Source organism: Protopterus annectens, chromosome 2.part0, assembly GCF_019279795.1.
Source record: "Protopterus annectens isolate FY-2018-M chromosome 2.part0, PAN1.0, whole genome shotgun sequence".
In the NCBI taxonomy this organism is placed as follows: Eukaryota; Metazoa; Chordata; order Ceratodontiformes; family Protopteridae; genus Protopterus; species Protopterus annectens.
In genome coordinates, this window is record NC_056728.1 from 1,749,956,826 (window position 1) to 1,749,971,300 (window position 14,475).

The 14,475-nt window shown below is 41.1% G+C and overlaps 1 protein-coding gene across 1 annotated transcript in view; it reads right to left on the reverse strand.

The window, feature by feature from the left end:
* The window catches only part of CCDC30 (coiled-coil domain containing 30), a 2,524,512-nt gene that overhangs the window by 346,563 nt on the left and 2,163,474 nt on the right, over nucleotides 1-14,475 (reverse strand). Inside the window, exon 23 of the mRNA XM_044060442.1 lies at nucleotides 13,760-13,881. Within this exon, the coding sequence (XP_043916377.1) occupies nucleotides 13,760-13,881 (122 nt within the window). The remainder of the gene's footprint in view (nucleotides 1-13,759; nucleotides 13,882-14,475) is intronic.

The following is a 14,475-nucleotide window of genomic DNA, read 5'->3' on the forward strand; positions in this document are numbered from 1 at the left end:
GCCAGAACCCCGTAAATGTCTACATGCCTCTTTAACCTTGGTTCCCAAGCTTTGTACCATACAAACAAAATGTGTTTGTACTCAAATATACCGCACATTCTGTTCTTACCAGTGTTCTTGACTGAAGGCTATTTTTGTTGATTAAAGTGCATTCGCTGAAATGTATGCACACCATGAAGGCCTGCCTTAATATGGCTGCATTTCTAGACTTACACAAAGGGATTACTGTATTTTTGTCTAACTAAATACATTTAAAGGAAACCTGATCTTACAACTCCTCCTGAAGATATGTGAATGCACACAGGTATCTATTTCTGTAGTTACTTTAAAACATGAAATATAAAATGAAGACACAGGCCTAACCTTACATTTTCAGGCCTATGCAAGGTCTATTCTACTAACTGTATTTATGTTCATTTATGTATTTATTTATTTTACTTATTTATTTTGACATTTGTTGACCATGTTAAGGCAAAAAGCCCCTTTTCAGCAGAGACCCAAGGAGAAAGGGGGTCTATATTACCATGTCAATGGGGGTGTTCATCAAACGCCCTTACGTTGACACACACACCAGAATATCAAAATCTCGACTTGGCCATTGTCAGAAAAAGAAGTTATGTTCTTACCATAACATTCCATCTGAGTAGTAGACTTCATTCTTCTGCACATATGGGTATACGGATCCGATTCGGCAAAACTTTTCAAGCATCAGCTCCGAGCTCCAAGCTCCTCCCTTATCTATATTACATCAATTCCTCCTATCTAGCCCCAGATCGAGTTTGCGGACACTAAATGGCAACATAACCACAATTCTAAACAGGAAAAACCTGAAGAGTGAGGGGGATGGAGGGAGGGAAGGTGCAGAAGAATAAAGTCTACTACTCAGATGGAACGTTATGGTAAGAACATAACTTCTTTATCTGAAGTAGTTGACTTCATTCATTCTGCACATATGGGACAGAGTCCCCAGCTACTACTATTCCTGGGAGGCCCTTATGGAAGGATATTTCTGAGCACAGCAGAGCCAAAGGATGCTCGCCCTCTAGAAATAAGATCCAATTTATAATGAGAGATGAATGTGTGTGAATTGGCCCAAGTCGCTGCCGCACAGATATCGTCTAACGGGACTCTTGACCAGAAAGCTGCAGAAGTGGCCAATGCTCTAGTGGAATGAGCCTTCAATACACCAGGAGGAGATAAACCTTTGTCCTTATAAACCTGTGCAATACAAAGACTTATCCACCTTGCTAAGGACACTTTCGAAACTGCTTTGCCCAAAAATGGTTTAGAAAAGGATACAAACAATTGATCGGACTTCCGGAAGGATTTAGTCCTATGGAGGTAAAAACTAAGCTGTCTATGGACATCCAATAAATGAAGCTTACGTTCGCCTCTATTTTGGAAATTTGGGAAGAAGACTGGCAAATTGATAGACTGATTAATATTGGCTGCTGAGGACACCTTGGGAAGAAAGGAAGGGTTCGTACGCAATGAAACCCTATCCTTGTGGAAAACCAAATAGGGGGGCAAGGAGGAAAAAGCCTGCAACTCTGAAACTCTCTTGGCTGAAGTGATGGCGACCAAGAAGGCAGTCTTCTACGACAAAAACTTCATCGGAACTGAACTGGCTGGCTTGAAAGGGAGGCAGGTCAAAGCCTGAAGGACTAAAGTCAGATCCCAGGGGGCACTGTTTCTTTAACTAGTAGTCGCAATAAAAAAGTGTCCTTCAGGAAAGCTTTCACAATTTGGCAGAAGCCAGAGCAATCTTATTTTCACCCACATGAAGATTAGAGATGGCAGCCAGCTGAACCTTGATGGTGGAAGCACTAGCACCTGAACGAAAAAGATCGGCCAGAAAATCCAGTATGACCGGAACGGGGGCTGTAAACAGGTTCAGATTGCGCTTTGAGGCCCAAATGCAAAAACGTCTCCACTTGCTATTGTAGAGTTTCCTAGTGGAGGCATTAAGAGAAGCTACCAGAATATTCTTAACAAGGGACGAAAGTCCGGGAGTCCTGATGATCATGGGAACTGGAGCAGCCATGCCGTCAGCTTGAGACTGTCCAGGTTGGGGACAGGCAAGCCTGACGGGTGAGAAATCAGATCCGGGCATGGATCTAGAGTCCATGGAGGAACCAACAGGTGAGACCATAAGAAGGGAAACCACACTTGACGCAGCCAGAAGGGAGCTATGAGAATGACTTTGCACTGCAACCGGCAAGCTCTCTGAAGGAACATACGAATAAGAGGTACCAGGGGATAAGGGTACAGTAGCCCGGGAGGCCAAGCATGGACTAGAGCGTCCCTGGGGACATCCCCCGGAGGGGGGATCAGAGCGAAGAAGTTGCTGCACTTCGCGTTGGAAGGAGATGCGAAGAGATCGCAGCAAGGTTGACCCCAAACACGGAAGACCTTCTCCGCCACTGATTGTTTCAGAGACCACTCATAAGGCAGAAAGAATGCCCTGCTGAGACTGTCCGCTAGAATGTTGGAGCGTCCCGGGATATGCGTTGCTATGAGAAACCGACTGGTGGATATGGCCCACTCCCAAACCCTCATGGCCTCACAACAAAGGGGGTAGGATTGGGTCCCTCCCTGTTTGTTTATATACCAGACTACCGACATGTTATCTGACTGAATGGCTACCATCCCTGTAGTAGGACAGGGTGGAAGGCTCTCAACGCTAAAAGCACTGCCCTCATCTCCAGGACATTGATGTGTAGCTTGGTCTCTGGAGGAGACCACGTGCCTTGGACCATTCTTCCCAGGAAGTGCCCCCCCACCCAAGCTGGGAAGTCTCCGTGGTCACCGTGGCTTGAGCCGGAGGAGCTAGAAAGTTGCGCCCCGCGAAAATGTCTGCCGATTGAAGCCACCACTGTAGTGACGTTCTGCATGTCCGATTGATTCGGATGTGGAAATCCATTGGAAGGTCTAGCCAGGACCACTGAACTGCCAGATTCCACTGAAGGACCCTCATGTGAAGACATGTAAGAGGGAGGATAGAGATTGCGGCTGCCATCGAACCCAGGGCCCTGAGAACATTGGCTACTTTGACTACCGAGTGATCCAAGATCGCCGATACGTGGAGTCTGAGATTTTCTATCTTTCCGAGGTGAGAAAAATCTTTGACTGAATCGAATCCAACCTTGCCCCGATGAAGTCTATGATCTGAACTGGAGCCAGGTGTGACTTATTGACACTGATCGTGATGCCTAACTTATGATTCAGACCGAGGAAGTAGTGCAGGGCCTGACACAAGAGACGTTTGGTGGATGTAGCGAAGAGTCAGTTATCTAGGTAGGGGAATACCTGAATGCCCTGAAGTCTCAGGTGAGCCGCTACGACCGCCATAACCTTGGTGAACACCCTGGGGGCTGTGGTGAAACCAAAGGGTAGGGCTCTGAATTGAAAGTGACTGGCCCCTAGCCGGAATCGTAGAAACCTCCTGGAGTTCCTGTGGACCTTGATGTGATAGTAAGCGTCCTGGAGGTCTAACGAGCACATCCAGTCGCATTCTCTCAGAAATGGTAGAATGGACTGTAGAGTGACCATCCGGAATTTTTGTTTCTCTACCGACAGGTTGAGGATAAACAGGTCCAGAATGAGCCTGAGGTCCCCCATCTTCTTTGGCACTAAAAAGAACCTGGAGTAGATGCCTGATCCGGATTGATCTGGGGGGACCAGCTCGATGGCTCGTTTTTGTAGCAGCTTTGAAACCTCTAAAGCTGCAGCCTCTCTGTGAGCGGGTGGAACATCTGGAAGGCGTGCTGGAGTAATGGGACATGAAATGAAGGGGATAGAATATCCTCTGGATATGATGTTTAACACCCAGCAGTCTGCAGTAATGGACTCCCATGCCGCTGGATGTAAGAAAAATCTTCCCCCGACTGCCTCCAGAGTAGAGCAGCTGGGCAACCCATCAGGGTTGCTGTGCGGGTCTGTCAGAAAAGGGTTCCCTAGACCCGAAGTTTCTGGGACCCCCCTCTGCCTCTGGGACGGCATCGGTCTTGTCCCCCTCTGCCTCTGGGGGATGAATACTCCTGAGTGTCAAGAAAGGACTGTGATTTCAGGAACCACATCTTCTTTTGCCCTTTTTGGTTCCTGGAATAGGACCTCTGGGGGTTAGAGAAGCAGATTCCGACGGCTGACAAAGTCTTTCCGTCCTTCTCACTCTGGGTTAGTGTGTCATGTACAGTCTTCCCAAATAGGGATGATCCATCGAAAGGGGTGATGATGAAAGACGCCTTAAAGGGGTCCGCAAATTGACACAACCTGATCCAGGCGTGACGCCTCAAGGCAACGCCTGTACCAGCAGCCCTAGTGGCTCCCTCCGTAGCATGAGAGAGGAGACGCATAGAGGTATTAGTCACTGATTTCAGTGTAGTCATCTTCGCAGTGAAAGACTGCTTGTCCTGCTGCGACAGGGACACCGGGGGCGACTCAGTTCATTCCGATATAAGGTCTCGGTGCAGTCGGATAACATGTGCCAAGTAATTCAGCGCACGAATAGAAAATGTCGCTGACAAGTACATGCGCTTCCCGAAACGATCCATTGACCTAGACTCTTTGTCTGGTGGATGAACTGAGGAACTCTCTTGTGCCAGTTCCTTCTTTGTGGCAGCTGCAACCACCAAAGCATCTACCGGGGCTCCTTTAGACCATGCCTGCCTGTCTGATGGCGGGGAAAGAATTTTGTCTGGCCTTTTGGGTATAGGCTCTATGGTGTCAGGATCCTTCCATGCCCTAGTGGTGATAAGGTCCACCAAAGGGTCCACTGGAGGGGAGACCCAGGAAGTAGATGGGCCTGCGCCAAAGGCCTCCAGGAATACGGACTCATCCGCAGAGGGTTTGGGGGCTGACCAACCTCCTCTTTGGTGGAGGATCTCCATAATGTCTCCGAACAAGACATCCTTGGTAGGTGATCTGGGGGAACCCTCTCCTTCATCCAAGTCCATATCAGTGGTAATGGACTCAGGGGAGTCCAAGTGCCTCCTTTACACTTGCGCTTACGAGGTTCCTCTCCAGTGGGAGACTCTGGAGAGGATTCGTAAGCCTCCGGAGGTTCCCTGAGGGGAACAACCTGGGGTTGCTTTGGCACGGGCTGTCCCTGCGACAGAGTAAGGGAGAAGAATCCAAAATCAGAGGGGTCTGGGTAGGATCCAAGTAGGTGAACTGTGGTCTCAACCCCTGGGATAGAACCCTTTCCACTGCCCCGAATGCCGATGGAGAGCACACCTCCATAGAACGTAAAGATAAGGCTCTCCCCGGCACTGAAGCAGAGATCGGAGCCGACGGCGGGGTATTCTGGGCACCGAGGATGGGATCCGAAAGAGCGAGATCTCGACCCTTGGGTACGACTCCCCGCCCATGGCTCCGAGAGTCCCCCGGATCCAAGATTGGATCCGAGGAACTTAAGGTAACGGCCGGAGTCGAGGACATGAGAACCATCTGCGCCGACCCAACAGCTCCAAAAGGTCTCAGACCCGAGAACCCCAAAGCATCGGGTCGGATAGGAGAAGGAGCAATAGGATGGAACATAGTTGAAGAGGGAGGACCCTCTCCAATGGGAGAGCGCCCTGGTAAGACCCCCATCTGAATCTGGTTCTGAATGAACCTCCTCATTAGCCTGTCCATATCAAGGTCGGAGACGCTCCGAGTTGACCTGGAGAAAGCGACCGACTCTGGTCTGGGCCAGATCTGAGGGGAGTGCCTCGGCTCTGAAGACTCTGTTGGCTCCGGCAAGAAATGGGGAGAGTGGAGCCGAGGAGAACGAGACCTGGGTACCTTTGAAGAGGGGCTGAAGAAAGATTCCCTGTCCAGACTCCAGGGCAGAAGCTGGCAGCAGACCCTTAGCCACAAGCTTAGCCCAACGATCCTTCAACGCCCTGGGGTTAATGCCTGAACAAATGTCGCAGGATGCAGACAGATGGGCAACCCCTAAACATAGAACACACAGTGTGTGGCCATCGGCTGATGAGAGTTTATGGCCACAGTCTGTGCACTTCTTAAATAGAACCTTAGGCAGTTCAGCCATAGTAGAAACAGTACAAGCCCTAACGGCCCACTCACACACACACACACTTAACAGGGATTGGGCCTAGGCGGGAAACCAGTATCACAAAACAAAACACTTAACACTAACTTTTTTTTTTTTTACAACTAACACGACGACCAACGCAAAGGGAGGAAAAAGGGAAAGGTACTCACACTCAACTATCGCCAAAAAGACCAAAAAAACCTTACCACCTAGCTTAGAGCTCAGAGACCACGATGCTGACATTTAGAGTGGCAAACGAGATCTGGGGCTAGATAGGAGGAAGTGATGTAATATAGGTAAGGGAGGAGCATGGAGCTCGGAGCAGATGCTTGAAAAGTTTTGCCGGCTTGGATCCGAATCGGATCTGTATACTCATATGTGCAGAACGAATGAAGTCAACTACTTCAGATTTTGCCGTTTCCTCTACTGTAGTGCAATCTCGGAGTTGGTATATTTAACTGAGGGGGGGGGTGTGGTGGGCACAGCCCCCCCACATTGGCAAAGCCCCCCACTTCATTGTGTCTGTCAGTTTGTTTTTTGTTGGCCCAGTGATTTTTCCCCTTGGAAAAAAATTGTTTTTGTGGCAGTTTGAGATATTGGTATTATGGTGTGTATGTGTCGATGTAAAGGCTTTTGATGAACAGCCCTGTTGACATGGTAATATAGATCTGGAGAAAAGCTTCAGCTGTATAAGTAGAAATATACATACATAATAAAATTAAAAATAAAAGTGATTACATACAATTGCATAAGGTAATTTAACTAGAACTGCTTTTTAGATATACAGTAACATTTCTTCAATGCAGAAAGTTTGTAGTATATACTAATAGGAGTCAGAGGAGGGTTTAAGCAAAGGTAGGTAACAGATAGGGAGAATGAGCTTGGAGGTTGAAAGTTTAGTATGGATGAAGCAAAAGATTTGGGGAAGGAAAGGTTAGGTGTGGACAGAGGGAAAGATAGGTTAAGTCAGGTCAGGACAAGAGCAGGTCCATGAGTTTAGTAGATAGTCTTTTAAAGAATTTTTGAAGCAGTTAGTGTTAGGAATAGTTCTTAAAGACAGGGGCAGTTTATTCCATGCATTAGCAACAGAGTAATTATTCAGAAGTTTACCTATTTTTGGGGGGCTTGTAGATTTCCAGAAAGTGTTGTTTAGAGCTTCAGAGTATATGATTTGGACAATAGAGATAGATGAGAGTTGACAGAGGAGGAGGGTTTGTTTAGGATGGAGTGAGTCAGGTATAACTGAGGTAAGAGGAGTTGTTGGTGGAATTCTAACCACTGTAGGTTTTTTAAAGATAGGCAGTGGCGCGAGTGATCGGGTAGGTTTGTAGCAGATCTTGCAATTTTATTACATGCGATTTTAAACTTAGACATAAGATTGGATTGTAGGTTAGTAAGGATTGGCGTGGCATATAATGTGGTGGGTAGTAGGTAGGCTTGTGCAAGAGACATTTTAGATTCATTTATGAGGATTTTTTTTTCTGATACAGCAAGCTCAGTTTTTAATGAATCTTTCTGATGCACTTTTGGATGTGGAGATCAAATTTTAGTTGGTCATCTATTATTACTCCTAGAAGTTTTGTATGTGGTTCTACCTTGACAGTTGTGTTACTGAAGGAAGTGACAGTGAAGATAGGTTTGTGCTGTTGAAGAGATTTGCGGAGGAAGAAAAGGAGTTTATTTTTCTTATGGTTAAGTAGGAGTTGGTTGGTTGTTAGCCATTGTTCGACTGAGTGGAGAGATTTTTGGGTAGGGGTGAATAAGTGGGAGAGATTGTTAGAGAAGGAGATTAATGAAGAGTCAGCAGTGCATTGTATTAAAGGGGAGTGAGGACAGAAAGTGTTGAGTTTGCCAAGTAAAATGTTAACTAATAGGGGTCCAAGAATGGAGCCTTGGTGAACCCCAGTTTGGACCAGGAGGAAGGGGGAAGAGTGAAAGAGCCATTTTTCAAACTGAAGCCGATTGGAGAAGTAGCTAGTGAGTCAGCAAAGAGCTGAGATGGCGAGATTAAGGTGAAATAGTTTAGAGAAAAGTACATTTTATGCAGGATTTGTTCCATAACAATTGTCTCTGAAATTACTGAAATGGGATTTACTTCTGTAATTACTTTATACATTTATTAAAATGGTTTGAGAAGGCTACTAATATAAAATAATTTTTCTTTTCTTATCTGGTAAATAAACTTGCAATTTTAATTTTGACCACTAGGTGTCACAGGAGCATTTATGGTCTGTTTGGATTGAAGTCTCTTAACTTTAACATTTTATTGTAACTGGGCAATTCTTTAATGTGTTACAACTGGCAATGCTTTTTTACACCTATAATATATGAATCTTGATGCATAATTACCATATACTGTATTAACATGTATCTGTAAATCTTCAGCTAGATTTATTCCTAATAATCCTATTTATTTACCTTTTTATTTTTTAAGTTTTGTAATAGACATCTGCCTTTTATTTATTTAACATATGTTTACCAGGAAAGACCGACTTGCAACAAGCCAATTTTCAGCGAAGGCCCAGGGAGAAATGCTTCAGACGCATGTCTTTGTACCATGGAAGGAAACCAGAGCACCTGGAGAAAAGCCACACAAATGCAGGGAGGACATGCAGACTCTGCACAGAAGGCACCCCAGTTGGCAATTGAACTGGAGAAGCTCTTGCTGTGAGGCGACAATGTTAACCGCTGCACCTCTGCACCATCCAAATTAAACTTTAAATTTGTGTCTTAAATATAGATGTCTGCCTTTTAAATTTGTGTCTTCAATATCCTGTAAATATCTATGTGCTGTAATAGTAGAAATACCTTTACTAAACCTATGCTTTCTGTATTTCAGATCTACACCCTTTTTTAACATTCTGTCTAATGTACACGAATCATGTAAGGTGCACTGTATTCGGCAAATTAATTAACAAATTAAGCCTGACCTGTTATGCCTTGAGTATATTAAATTACTACTACTACTAATTTTTTTAGACAATTTATCTTAAGTCTGTTACAAATGATTCTGTCACTCTACCCTTAAAACTAATGACTGAATAGTGTGATGTAATTGCATGTTGTAAACTGTCCGGTAATGCTGTTAGAAATGTATAATTGAGTATGAATGTTAAATTTTGAAATCTGACTGAAATGTACTATACTGAACTCATAACTAAGTATGAATGTCATATTCTGAAACTTGACTGAAATTTACATTAAAGTGATACATATTTATACTGAACATCTAAAATAGCTTTGTATAATTGTTATATTCTGGAAACTAACTAAACTAATTCTAACGGAATACTTTCTCTGCCAGCGTTATCTGAACACAGATAAAAGCATAACCTAAAAACTTGTACTGTTACAGAACTATCTGAAAACAAAAACATTTGCATACTTGCTTTAACTCTAATCTGCATAAATGCACATCTGTTGTATACATATTTTAACTCTAAAGAATACTTTTGTTTAGATAATTGAAATATTTAAACAAACATTTTTGAAACAAATATATGCTACAAATAAACTCTTGTTAGTCTAGAAGCATACTGATAATGTATTATAGTGAAATAGACCGATGTTACTAATAAATAAATTCTTGCAAGTCTGTAACTGAACCGATAATGTACTACAGTGAAATGGAAAGGCTGTAACTTCATTATTAAATCAAACAGAAACCTCAGTGGAATTGTTTTTCTCTGTCACAACCTCAAATGAAGCTACGGTAGTAATCTGACACTACATTAATATTTTAACATTTTTTTTGCATTTCTGCACCTTTATAAAATTAATACTAAATGCTGAACTTTCTACATTTACTCTGCGACTGTCAGGTCATAGTTTCCTGGATAAATAGAAAAGAACTGTTAGTGCATAAAACTGTCACGAATAATATTAAACTGATCTTTACCATAATGTTTTATGGCATATAGCATTGTCTTTAATTCAGCTCGCTGAACTAGCCTGTAATCTGATAACTCAGTTATGTAAGTCCGTACTTCTGGTATGCTTGGTAAACTGCAATTTCTGCATGAAATGTATATAATCTTGAACTGCTTACATATACATATTTATTACTAAGGCAGAACTAATCTGATTCAGGAACTTTACTTGTATGTCCTTTATGCAAGTATGTCAAGTTTTCAACTTGTGGCTTTAATGAAACATAATATTTATGCTGCACTCATTTTTTGCATGGGATCTGAACTTTTGACTGCTGTACTAATACTTTGAAAATGTAGCATTGACTTTAAATTCTACATTCTGTAAACTAGCAAAACATAATTTAATATCTGTGAATGCTTTTCTGTCTCTGTTTGTATCAAGATATTATTTATGCACTGCAACACTTTACTACCATAATTCAAAGGTCTTATCAATGTCTGCTAAACAAACCGGTAACAGAAAAAAATCATTTGCCAGACTTGTAACTGTAAACTCTATATTCTGCAAATTAACTTGACTGTCATTTCTGGTATACCATACACAATATGCACTTCCAGAATGATAACTGCATACTAAGCCTGAAATGAAGTTATCTTTTTTCCTTACTTACCATCCCCAGTCTGTCTTAGGTTTTCTGAGAATAAGATACTGCTTCTACAAATTTGGTTAACTTAACTGCCTGCAAACTAATTTATTTTATCTTTAAACCATAAATCTGCATGTTCTTGCTGTAACCAATTCTTCAAATCCTGTACATGTGTTCAATATTCTAGACACACATTCTTATAAGTGTCATCTGTGTGCACTACTGCATATTCTGTAGCAGTTTTATTTTTCCATAAAATCTTGTTACTGAAGTCTAAAACAATATGTAACTCTGATAACATGTCCATACCTAGGACAGAACTGTTACACACACAACTGCTCACTGCTGTAACTTTGACTCTTCAAATCCTGACATAATTGCATTCATGTACTCTAGTAGAGTCTATTCGTAACTGAAATTGATGTGTCTTGTATTATAATTTCTTTTCTGTAAAGAATGAAATATTGTCATTTTTCCACAACCATAAACAATGACAGATAAATAATGTGGTTTGCTGAGGACTGACATACCTTTTATAGATAAACTGAAAATCCTTTTTATAGAACTAGCAACAACACCAACTTGAGCTATGGTATGCATTTCTTCTTTATTTTATCCTGAAATACTATTAACACTGACTTGAGTAAGGTATGCATTTTTTTCTTTACTTTGCCCTGAAGTCTGTGTATCATTCATGCTAGGGTTTAGTTTATCAAACTGATCAAAATATGTACTCTGATCCCTCTTAGCCCCCCTCAACGTAATATTTGCACTGGCTTTTGAAAACAATAAACTAGAATTGACTACAGTCTGAACATCTGTATTTGAAATAACATGAACCTGAGACACTGCAGATGTTTGCTTCTTGTCTTGTATGGAAATTTCCATGTTACATACACTGACTATGTTTACAGCTGTATCTGCAATACTGCAACCTAACTCGATATTTAGAATTGCATGTGCGGCAGCATTTACACTGATTTCTGAAGACTATAAACAAAAATGTGTGTTAAGTCTGAAACCATTCTGATAGAAGCTGAGCCATTCTGAGAATCATGAGAAAGTGTGTCCATTGCAGTCTGCTTCTGGGATTTAACCCTTTTGCATCTAGAAAGATTTAACATTCCTGAACCAATAACTTTGAAATTTAAATAAACTTTACTGGAACACAGTTTTTTTAGACTGCTTTACCCAATTTTTAACTTTAAACCACACATTTACTGGTGCCTTTACTGTAGAAGTACTGTTTGACATATTTATGACATTTACTGATGTATTTAAACCTTTCTGAGACTTACTGTCTGACTTAGCTAGAAAATGCATTGTAATAACAATGAATGCTAACATAAGGAAAGTTGAAGTTACTTTAAGAAGGTGGCCTGGCATCTTGCAGTTTTTTCAAACTCTATCTTGTGAGGATTTTCTTGGATCTATGACGTCACACTGGAACCTTGAAAGTATGTCATCTGCTTTTGGATTTGGTGAAGTTTTCTGATACACTGCTGTTAAATGGTTAATGTCCTTTTCAGTGGTATCTTGGAGAGTCTGAAGTTCTTTGAGACTTTATTGTAGATTTTCTGAACTAATATAAACTGCTGCTCTGCTGAAGTTCTTGGAGACTTACTGCAGATTTTCTGAAGTAATGTTCTGATGGAACACTGCTGCTCCAATATAATACAAGTAGTTTGACTGCTGGTAAGCTTGTTATAGGGTTTTGGGACTTACTTTAACTGCAAATATTGTCTCCCCACACCCACAATGATGGTGGCTTGCCATTGTAAGAATTTATAGGGCTGCAGAATACTGGAATGAGCTGGAAATAACTGGAAGAAACTGTAATGAGACTGGAATGAATATCTATCTGTTAATTACCCAAACTTGCACAGAACAGATCAAAGTCTCTCCTTTATGGGACACATATTCTTGTTCCTTTCAGAATTAAGTTTGTACACATGGTAGTTTGGGTAAGAATGTTTTACTATGTATTTCTGCACTCATTATACTGTCCATATATTCTGTACTCAGAAATATGCTGTCTCCAATAACAGTGCTGATAATTATTCAGTAGTTTCTGCCTCATATTCTGACAATCATGTCCATAACTTCTGCACTCATATTCTGATCCTCCTGAAAAATATAATTAATACTCTGGAATGCTGGACATTTGACATGACGTCTGTAGTTATACTCGAGTATCTGTACTGCAATGGCTTTCTGCACATCAGTACAAATAAACTTAACTGTGTCTGAAGTATCTCCCAGTAATACCAAAACTTTGTAAATGTCTACATGCCTCTTTAACCTTGGTTCTCAATCCTTGTACGATACAAACAAAATGTGTTTGCACTCAAATGTTCTGCACATTTTGTTCTTATCAGTATTCTTGACTGAAGGTTATTTTCACTGATTGAAACTGCATTCACTGAAATTTTATGCATGGATATGGCAACATTTCCAGACTTATGCAAAGAGAATACTGTATTTTTGTCTAACAAAATACATTTAAATGAAACCTGATCTTACAAAATGACATCATACAAAGGCATTCCATCTGTCCATGCCTCCAAGTCATATCCAACTCATATAGGGACCTCAAAAACAGCCATTCTCATCTACAGTTTACAAAGCTAACAGGGAATGGAAGCAATTTGCCAGACTACATCACATTGGCAGCATGTGACTATTTAATTTTGCTACTTCACCTTCCTCAAGGGATGCTGGTAGAAAAATATTCAGTGAACTGCTGTCATCCTGATTGCTGATGATTTTACACTGCAGCTACTAAATGATATAAAATGTTCAGTTTAGTACTGTATACTGTTTCATCATGGGTTACTGTCAGACATTTCACCTGTATTCTCAAGTCAAATGATCATTCCATTCTGCCATGTGGAAAGGTCAGATACAATCTTCTGTTCAGCAAAGCCTTTTTAGCCAGCTTCTACATATGGGATATTCAGTTTTGATTATTTCAAGACTACATTATGAGGTGTCAGCTTTTAAAATAAAGTCATTTATCTGCTAAAACTGAAGAATGAAAAAATATATATTTTCTTTATCTGTGAAGAGATTTTGAAAATTAAAGTTCATATCATACTTCTCTAATGTTTACTCTAAACACATCATCACACATTTTGGGTGCTGATCCACACCAGATTTTGGAGTCTAATAAGTATTAAGACTAGAAAATAAGGTGGACATACCGCATATGTGAATCAAGCTGTTTGAGGATATTCTGTAGTTCTTCTTGCAAACCTTCAGACTCCTGCTGCCAGGTTGACAACTGTTCATGAAGCTTCTGCTTGGCTTTTTGGCTATTAAGATGCTGAAAAGAAATACCACTTTATAGGACATGGTGCAGAATTGTATACTTGACTTGACTTTTTATAAACATTACATCTAGTCTTCTTACCCAGTTCAGTTATAGAATAAGTAGAGAAATATCACTGTAAAGTTAAAATAAGTGTGATGCATAGTGGTCTTCTTAAAAAATCAGGGATACTTTAAAAATACTGATAAAACAAAACCATTTGTAGTAATATATTTTATAACAATAAGAAGCTTGCAACTGTAATTTACTAGAAGAAACTAATCCTTATTGGTTTTCATAACAATCACAAGTTTTATGATAAAAGAATAAAAGGAAAGTGATATACTTAGCATAATGCTAGACCCATGTTGTCTCCTTCCATCCATCTTAACTGTTGGGTATACTGGATCCAACCAGATCTTATGCTGGCAACTTTCAGACTCTAGGATCCAAGACTCAGGCTGCTGCCCTCTACACAATTCTCCTTCACCCTCAGAATTCATCAAATCAAATTTGCCTGCCTATACCTAAGGTTTCTCCTATACTACGCAAACAGAAAAGGAGCTGAAAATGACAATAAAACAGTCAGTCCCAGACTGAAAATAAACA